General features: G+C 50.7%; 1 protein-coding gene across 1 annotated transcript; it reads right to left on the bottom strand.

The window, feature by feature from the left end:
• Positions 1 to 2,186: 2,186 nt before the first annotated feature.
• LOC141957004 (solute carrier family 22 member 13-like) lies at positions 2,187 to 8,165 on the bottom strand. The gene is made up of 10 exons (XM_074897936.1): positions 7,794 to 8,165; positions 6,707 to 6,810; positions 6,203 to 6,357; positions 5,462 to 5,630; positions 4,978 to 5,098; positions 4,272 to 4,366; positions 3,737 to 3,951; positions 3,161 to 3,269; positions 2,796 to 3,006; positions 2,187 to 2,282 (listed from the first exon to the last, which is right to left on the bottom strand). Exons 1-10 carry the CDS (start codon positions 8,163 to 8,165, stop codon positions 2,187 to 2,189), a joined length of 1,647 nt encoding a protein of 548 aa, XP_074754037.1.
• Positions 8,166 to 9,268: the final 1,103 nt, after the last annotated feature.

The following is a 9,268-nucleotide window of genomic DNA, read 5'->3' as shown; positions in this document are numbered from 1 at the left end:
ACACAGGCAGGAGTAAATGAGGGTGTAAGCACAGGAGCAGGACCTCACTCCCATGTCTGATACAGGAGGGCCTGAAGAAGGCTTACACATTAACCAGTATGCCTTAGCAAATCCTTCACCGTGTCCTTGGCATTTGCTTACCACTGTCACCTTTAGCACCTTGCCACAACTGGCCCTCCAGTCATGGCCTGGTAAGCCACTCTGTTAAGGTCTTGAATCTGTTCTTCCCAGCTAAACCTTGCTATCCCATTTTGTCCTCACCTTCTCTTCAGCCTTTTGTCTCACTTTCCTTGCCTATGGAGTCATCATCTTTTCCCTAGTTACCCCTTCAGGTCACCTGAGGCACTTTTTACCCTTTGCCCACAGCCTCATCATAATGAGAGCCCATAACATCCTACTGTATTCATGCAAATATGTGTTTGTATTCTGACATGCTATTCCACCACACCTATCTCAACTCTATACTGTAATCTCTATTTATTACAGTGCAAGATCATGTGTGGACCAGGTAGAAGCAACATTAAGGCACAGCAAAGCCACTGGACATCCTCCCATTTCTGCTGAGCTGGGCAAAACATCATGAGTCAAGCTATTCAGGGGCTCCTCAGCCAGAAGTGCACTGTTCAGCGACCTTCAAACTAACCAGGTGCAGTGGTCCAGAGAAGAGCAGATGAGATGGATCTTCAGCCTACTGGAGACATGAATGAGATGGAAGCAGAAGTACATCAGATGTGCTTGGGTACATCAGATGTGCTCAGACACCTTTATTTATGAAGTGAGCTGAAACAAAGTGTCAGAGCAGAATTCCCAAAAGGAGTTGTGGTTCACTCTGTAACTGTGCGCTTTGCTCCAAGCTCTTCCTTCAGCCTTTACCCTCAATGTCACATTTTCCATAAAAGCCTAAAGGAGGCAGCCCCTTTGCCAAGGAAAGAGTGCCCTCAAACAAAGAACCGAACTCCTCTGTACTCAGGGCCACTGAACAGGAGCACCACAGAAATCCTTTGAAAAGCAGTGCCAGAGAGAAGATGGCACCACAGGCAGCCCCTCCTGGTGGGGCATTGTCACATGTCACTGGTTTTCTCCAAATCTACCTTCATCAAATTACATATTTGTGGGGTACTTTGATCCATGAAAAACATGGAGACATGACAACAGGGAGAAGAAATAAAGTCTGCTTTAAAGGCTTCTTCCCACTACCAGAAAATAGCCTTTGAGCTGCATACAGACAAAGCAGGAACACCACCACTGTATAACTTCTGGGCTTCATTTGTACCAAGCTAGTGGTAAGGGAAAGTCATCTTGAGGGACAGAAGGTAAGAGGAGGGGAAGCACAGGAAAAGCACATGTTTTTTCTTCATAGTGTAAGACAAAAATGGTCCTTAACCATTTAAAGACAGAAATGGATACAGCAAGAAGGAATAGACTAGAACAGAGTAGAACAGACCTGATAGTTCCCAGAAAGATTTGCACTTTCTTCTGAGAGACCAACAGCCTCTCAGTTTCCTGGAACAGACAAATTACTGTGGTCCTGGTAGCACAATTTTCTGTGCAAAAAGCATCATGACATGCTTTAATTCAAAGCCACCAGCAGTAATGTGAAAATTCTGCTGCCTGTTAGACGTCCTTGCTCGCTGCTCAGTTTCCTCCACGGCATCTTTTTTTTTAGCTGTCCCTGTTTTTTTAAAAAAAGGGAGTGTTTTTAAGAGAGCGTGAGAAGACCATGCTAGACAGTCAAGAGAAATCACTCCTTTCAAGTGTGAGATTGTTTTCAGTGCTGCATCTGCTCTGGCTTTCTCTTTAGTGAGCACAGTACTCTCTTGCAAGTCTATTCAATGCTCTTGCAGGTGTCACAGTTTGACAAAGTTTACAGTCTCACGTTCCTGGAGATGGGGCAGGAAAAAAGAAGAGAAAATGTTGCCTTCATCTTGGTTTCTGATTTCTTTTTTTCCCTTAGATGAAAAGCATCACATTTTCTCCAGCAAGAGCACTGCTGAACACCAGACACAGTGCACAGTGCCTGAATACAAGCTACAGAGGGAGATACAAGAAGGTAAAAAAGAAGAGGAAAACAAGAATTGGCAGCAACTGCTTGGGAGCTGGTGATGTCCTGCAAATGAAGACCCTGTCAGTCCTCAGAGCTGGCACATCACTAGGTTGCCTTTAGCTACAGCCACTTGCAGGTCCAGCTAGAAGTAAGTGGTCTTTGTGTACTCATTGACTTGGCCACAATCTTTTCCTTTCACGTGTCCATTTTCAGAGCTGCTGTGGGTATTTTCACAGACCTAATGAAAGGGAAACAAGTTTAAAAACAAAGACCCATTATGAGCTGATGGCAGCCTTCTCTGAGACATGCAGACTTTAGCAATCTGGTTTCCCATTCACCCACTCTCTGTGCCCTGTGGACACCTTTCTCCCAGTAGGACAACAAAAGTCTTGGGGTGCAATTCCACCTGTTCCCATGGAGAATGGGGGCTGGGAGCTACAAGAGAACAAAAGCCAGAGGACATGGTTACAAGGGACTGGCCCTTCCATGGGGAGGACAGGGGGAGGCAAGCAAAATACCAGCCATTTCTGGAGTCCTTCCATTCCATGGACAGGAATGAAGGGATGACCACCATGGGCAGGGTTATGGGGCCTCCTCCCCTCCTTTCACAGTGGGCATGCCCTGCTTCCTGCCCTCCACCAATGTAAGCCCCCAAAGAAACCCCCAGACCATGCCATGCTGATAGCCTCCCACAGGACTGGCACCACATGTCCCTGCCAAAGAGGCAACATGGGCACCGCTGGGTACCCACCTCAGCTGGGGGGCAGCCATCCCCCGTGTCATCCACCAGGTCAGTGCCACGGGTCTCAGGCAGCAGAAAGCAGAGCAGCCCCCCCACCACGGGGATGCTCCCGAAGATGGCCATGGGGATGGCCTGGTGGTACTGGCCCAGGAGGCGGATCAGCGGGGCCATGATCCCTGCCACCCGTGCAGACATCGAGCACAGCCCCACGCCGGTCTGCCTGGGGGAGCAAGGGGTGGTGGGAGGTGTGGGCAGGGCTCAGCATCCCTGGGCCACCGTGGGACTGACTGCAGCCATGGGGACAACCAGGCTCTTGCCCCACCACTGCCACCAGCCATGGTGGAGGGAACCTCCAATGTGTGTGGAGACCTCACCTGATGACCGTGGGGAAGAGCTCTGCGGAGTAGACATAGGAGGTGGAGAAGGAGGCTGAGGCTGTAAATTTGCCGATGATGGCCAGGACTGTGGTCGCCACAGGCTGGTCTGAGGGGAGGAGAGACCATGGCTGTAGGAGGAGGGAGGGCCCAGCACCACTCAAGGATGGTGGCTAGGGTTGCACAACAACAACTGTGTTGCCTTCAAGGAGCCATCGCCTCTGAACAGTGCCTGAATGTGGACCAAGGAACAGCTCTGGCCTTGGAGAGCCACTTCAATACACTTTGTATTCATCATCTCACCTTCCCACATAATAATTTTCCCAGAGGACAAGTCTGCTAATAAGTTGGCTTACTGGGTTCAGCTCTACCCTCTCCTATCACAATTTGAAAGCAAAAGTCTGCTGATCAGAATGGGCCTTGGGGTGTTAACCGAGTCCCTTGTGGCCATGGCTCCAGGGTCAGCACAAGCCCTGAGAGACATGACTCAGCCTGTTTGGGAGGAAGGGAAAGGTTGGGACTGTGTGCCTCCCTGTCCCAGAGGTTGTCCCCTCAGGATGGGAAGAGGTCATTCACCTTCAGAGATGCCAGTGATGATCAGACACACAAGGCCACTCAGCAGCAGGAGAACAGCCTGGCTTTTCTTCCTCCCAAACCACTGCAGCATGAAGATACAAGAAACACGGGCTGGGATTTCCACGGCTCCAAATGCAAGCTGTGTCAGGTAGATGTCCAGACCAAAATTCGTCACATTCAGACTCAGCCCATAGTAGACAAGGCTGTTCACAAACCTGAAAGCCATGCAGGGTGGCACTTAACATACCTATTGGCCATAAGCAAGCACAATATTGATCTCCAATGATGACATTTTGACCAAGTCACAGCACTTCCAAGGTAACATAAAAACAAATGAATAGCACTGGATCTGCCAATGCTGGAATGACTCTAACATTTTGCACAAACTGCATAACATCTAGAAGAGCCAGAAACAGAAACACCCATCAATAACACCTGAAACCCACATGATGTGAACTTACAGGTACGACTAACCATCAATCCCTTCTCTTCTTCACCTAGAAGTTTAGAAAGAGGGGAGCAGGGGATGTCTTACCAGGTGCACAACATGATTAAAGTCACCTTCCGGAGGTGCTTCTTCCGAAAGAGATCCAGAGTACTTCCAGACTTGGTCTGTGTCTCAGGCTTCAACTTCAAAATGCAGAAAGCCAAAGAGTCAAACCAGGCAAAAGAAACCCATGGCTAGCTCCTTTTCCATCTACACTCAAAGGAAAGCCTCAGCGGGACACGCCTGTGGCCCCAAACTGCTCTGTGAGGGAGGGCAGCCCTGGGGGCCGGGCTCCTGCATCTGTGCTCTGGGTGCCTAGCACAGGAGTTTGGTGACTAAGAGGTTCCTCGGGAAGAATATTTCCCCAGCGTAGGGACTTTGGAGTGGGCAAGAACATAACCCCCCTTCAGGCATTTCTGCATGGAAAACCACAGACCAAACAGAGACCTCATGCTCATCCTCAGCACTCCTGCAGCCCTCACAGAAAAAAAGCCAGGGAAGCTCTTGAGTCCTTTCCATATCCCAGGGTGGACTCCAGAAAGCTTCAGGCTGAGCCTCAGTGGAAGCTGTGCCTCTTCCCTGACCTTGTCTCTGTACAATGCAGCTGAAGCTGGAGTTACACACAGTCCATCCCCAAATCATCCCCAGTGGGCATGGGAAGATGTTTATCGGATGACCTCAGCTCCAATGGCTGCCCAAGCGCAGAGGGATGTCTCTGAGGACAACAAGCAGTTCCCCATGCCACCACAGGTACCTGCTCAAGGAGTCCTGGTGGGATGGTGCGCTTGTTGATGGATGCTGCCTTCTGAAGGACCTTCTTAGCTTCTTCTATTCTGCCTTTTGTCACCAGCCACCGAGCTGATTCTGGTAGCACCCTGCCAAGGAGATGAAATAGGAGATGCTGTTGTGACTTGCTGAGTTTCTCCATGGCCCGCAACCACGTCCAGCAAGCAATGGGCCTCACACGTGATGGAGAGGTCTAAATACCTCCTCAGGTCAGTTTTTCCTGGCCTACATTTAGGCCCCAGAGGCCACATCTGAAGACCTGAAGCAAAGCAGCTGCTGCTCTCAGGGGTCCCGTGCCCCAGGGAGATGTGCTGAGCTCTGCAGAAGCCTCTCCAGCATCTGCACTCTGATAGGAAAGACCCAGCCTGCTCCTGAGCTGCTGCCTTCTCACTGCCACCCTTCACACCCACTTTTGTCATGTCTGCAAGGAGCTCTGTGCGTGTCCCACTTACCAGATGTAGAAGAAAAGGACAAACACTGGAGCAGATCCTGCAATCTCCAGCAGCCTCCAGTTGCGAATACCATAACTCAAGCCAGCCAAAATCATCTGTCCGATGGCAAAAAAGCAGTGAGAAATAAGCACTGCCTTTGGCCGGGAGGAGACACCAACCCATTCTGTAGCTGAAAAGAAGATTGAAAGTTCAGATTCATTCATGCATGGTTTCCCCTGATGCAGACACAGTTTTTCTCCTGGAGAAGAGCTTTCCTGGAGGTGAGGTGAGGTGAGGTGAGGTGAGGGGACCGGCAATCAGAGCTCTGACATCAGTCACACATGCAGTTCACCAGTGCTTCATGACATGCATCACCTCTACTGATCCTCTGCTAGAAGACATGAAGCTCAGGTATGTCACCTCTTTACTCTCAGCATCCACAGATCCCTTCTCTGGGCCAGAGCTGGGGCCCAGATCGATCATGTCCCAGAGCTACTGGGTTCTCTCCCCGCACTGACCTCCTGAGCTGGGACACTATCCCCTTGCCTTCCTCTGAGCACTGGCATGAGACAGATGCTCCCCATGGCTCTCACTCAGGGTTGAGGAGACACCAAAGTGCCAAAAGACAGTACAGAGCACGACCTGTCCTCACCACAGTGTTTTTCAAGTCATACATGATGATTTTTATTTCTTTACAGACATTTCCTATTGCATCTTGAGAGACCACATCTGTCTGTCTCAGGTCATGGGCATCCTACTCACCTAAGGCCAGTATCGTCATGGTGATCCCTGACACCGTAGCCCCCACAACACATCTGAAGGCCATGTACACATAGAAATGGGGCACAAAAGCAATTCCTACACCAAACAAGCCCTGAAGAAAGATGGAGATCAGAATGACTGGCCGGCGGCCGATCCTGGGGAAGAAGAGGGAAGACATAGTCGGTGTTTGGAGAGACCCCATGGAGATGTAGAACTCAACAGGTCACACAGTGATTGTATCATCCTCTCTTGAGGTTGATGAACCACAGACTAGACTCTGAGTTGACATGTGAAGCACTCTGTGCAAGCGCTGTGCCCTTCTCCCTCCCGCCCCCTCTGTGGCCATGTCCCCATGGGACCTGAGGACTTTGGTCAGGATCCCTGTTAGTGAGAAGCAGTGACAAAAGTCACAGTGTGCAGTCACCAGCCAGGCTGGGAGCAGTGTGTCGCTCTGTGCACCACCTGCTTTGCACAGACCTTGGATGAGTGGTTGTGTCTCCTCACCTGTCACTTAGTGGCCCAAAGATCATGGCTCCTAGGAGAAGCCCCACCATGTAGATGGACTGGGAGATGTCATTCAGATACTTCCTGTCACACACCAGGTCAAACTGAAGGAAGGAAACACAGATCATTTTGTTCTCAACAGGCTTCAGATGCTTTCTGATCCCACCTCTAAGGATGTGAGTGTCCATGGTATGGACATAGCAAACAAGTCAGAGGTGCACAAGTCCATTGGGCACTCGGTGGTGCCCTGCTCCTGAGCACTGGGACCTGCAGGACTTCCCTCCAGCCAGACACCCCCAGGGGACAGGAAAAAGGATGAGGGCAACACGAATTCCTGGGCAGAGCAGTTTCTTGTGAAAGAGATGTTCTGCAACTGCTTGCGTCCAGAGGGCATCTATAGAGTCACATAGGGAAGATCATGTATAGGAAATACTGAGAGACCAGAAAGCACTGAAAGAAGTTTAGCACTGCTCAGTGGAGCACTGTTGGTGCTGATGAAGCTCCCATTGATGTTAGATGTGTGGCTTTGCAAGCTTTCTTCCCCTTGTCAAATCTGGGACCTCTGCACAGAGCAAGGAGCGATGAGGAACTCAGGCTGCTTGGAACAGCCCTGAGCTAGAGCCTCAACACTGAGACCCTGAGGCAGACACCGCACAGCTGCTCACCCTGACAGTTCCCCAGCATGTGGAGGAGCAAAAACAAAGCGCTGACGTCTGCCTCCTTCCCCCAGCCAGGGTGTCTGAAGCACAAAGCTGTGCACAGGGACAAGTTGGAAGGTTACTCCCTGTCTGCATAGGGGCAGCTGGGGCAGGGAGACACAAAAGGTCCCACCAGGAGTCATTAAACTTTCCACTGGCTCTACTCTGCTGGCATCTACATTGCAGCATGCTTGCATGAAACCCCTCCAGGACCACACCTGAGGGCTGGGTGGTCGAACCAATGTCCTTAAAATACACCTGAAGCAAATCTCAGCCCAGCTCAGTTGCACCATGACTGGCACCAACTTTGACCGAACTGCAAGACAGGGTGGGCTTCTGGGTGTCCCTTCCCTTCCCCATCCCCAGCACATCAAAAGGTGATTACAGACCTCGGTAAGCAGAGATGGTTGTTGTGCTGAAGGGTACACCCAGCCACTGCTGCACTTCTCTGTAGCATTCAGGCCATATGCCACGATAGAGCCCAGGTCCAAGTCCACCGGCAAGTACATAGAGCACTGTTCGTATGTCCCGTCCACATCTCGGGGCAGAGTGAGGTTCAGCTGCTCTTCTTCTGTCAGGTTGGGGCCGATGGCACGGATCCAGCTGGTGTCACAGTGATGTGGCACATGTGGAACCATAAAAAGTTGGCAAAACTGGTGGAAAGCCACACTGAGGCAGGGAAAGAAGGTGAGCAGCACCAGGCATTTCTGAAATGGCCCAAAGTCACCAACCGCCTTCCAAATTTCCCTGACGCCTGACATTGGCAGCTGCATCTGAAACAGGACAGTGTTGGGATAGATTTTCCAGAGGGCTGGAATTAATGTTTAAACCTTAAATAAGCTCTGCAGTCATAGGCAGCCACCACAAGTATGTAAAGTCAGGATAGATTTAATGCCTGATGTTTTACCTAAGTACACCATGTAATATATTAATCATCTCTGTGCCACTCACAAACATACAGTGCTGGCTGGAGCAGAAGGACCCCTGTTTCAGGCAACCGGGGTCAGCCCCTCTGTCAGGGCCAGGTGGCACTGACAGGGGAAAAGACTCTTCTCCAAAGCAACTACAGGAGCTGCATTTGCTGAACCACTGAGACGGCTCCCAGTGGTTCCACTTGGGCAAGCGGTCAGAGGGGCCAAGACAGCTCAGCGTGACACAGAGTCGGGAAATATCCAGTGGCATAAAGGGAGTGACGCTAATAGATGGGCAGAGCCAGAGTTGAGGAAGGGTGGCCAGCTGGCTGTGAACCCAGGTGACAGAAGACTCCATTTGTTTCATCTTTTGCATCTTCCCTGTGCAACCACAAGCAAAACACACACTGGACGTTCACCCTTCCCACCAGTTCTTGGCCATCCCACAGGCTGGTGGGGGCTATATGAAGGGAAGTCTTGGGGAAGGAATACAGGGATGGGAGAAATCTGACACAGAGCTTTGCTGCTTGAGGCAGGTTTGGCAAATCTCAGCTCAAATGCCTTTATGCCTTAAAATGATCACTGAGAACATGAAACCAACTCTGTTCAGCCCATTCCTGAGGTAGGAACAGCATTTGCCTGGGGCCCCTTTGGGATGTCCATGAGGCAAAGCCTCCAGAAGTGTCCAAAAGCAATTTGGATGCTCCTTCTCTTGCCCACAGATCTGTGGGAAGTGCATTGTATATGCATGATGGAAACCAGATCATGGCTGCCCCATTTGGTTGACCAGGACACTCACATGGGTCGAACTTGAATGTAGACCAGCTCCCCAGGCAGACAGAGGAGAGATGCTGCCCTCAGGATAAGCCCAGCTCAGCAGCCACAAGCAGGAAGCACCAAAGGTGGATAAAAGTAGGCAGAAATTGAAACAGGCAGAGGTGCTGGATTACAAA

Source organism: Athene noctua, chromosome 2 (genome assembly GCF_965140245.1).
Source record: "Athene noctua chromosome 2, bAthNoc1.hap1.1, whole genome shotgun sequence".
In the NCBI taxonomy this organism is placed as follows: domain Eukaryota; kingdom Metazoa; phylum Chordata; class Aves; order Strigiformes; family Strigidae; genus Athene; species Athene noctua.
Note: the sequence above shows the minus strand (reverse complement) of the source record. Positions and strands in the feature narration are given on the sequence as shown.

Coding starts and splice junctions, on each gene's coding strand:
- LOC141957004 (XM_074897936.1), bottom strand. CDS start 8,165: ATGTCAGGCGTCAGGGAAATTTGGAAGGCGGTTGGTGACTTTGGGCCA. Junction 6,811..7,793: donor AACCATCTCTGCTTACCGAG/GTCTGTAATCAC, acceptor TCCTTCCTTCAG/TTTGACCTGGTGTGTGACAG. Junction 2,283..2,795: donor ATGGCTGCCCCCCAGCTGAG/GTGGGTACCCAG, acceptor CCCTTTCATTAG/GTCTGTGAAAATACCCACAG.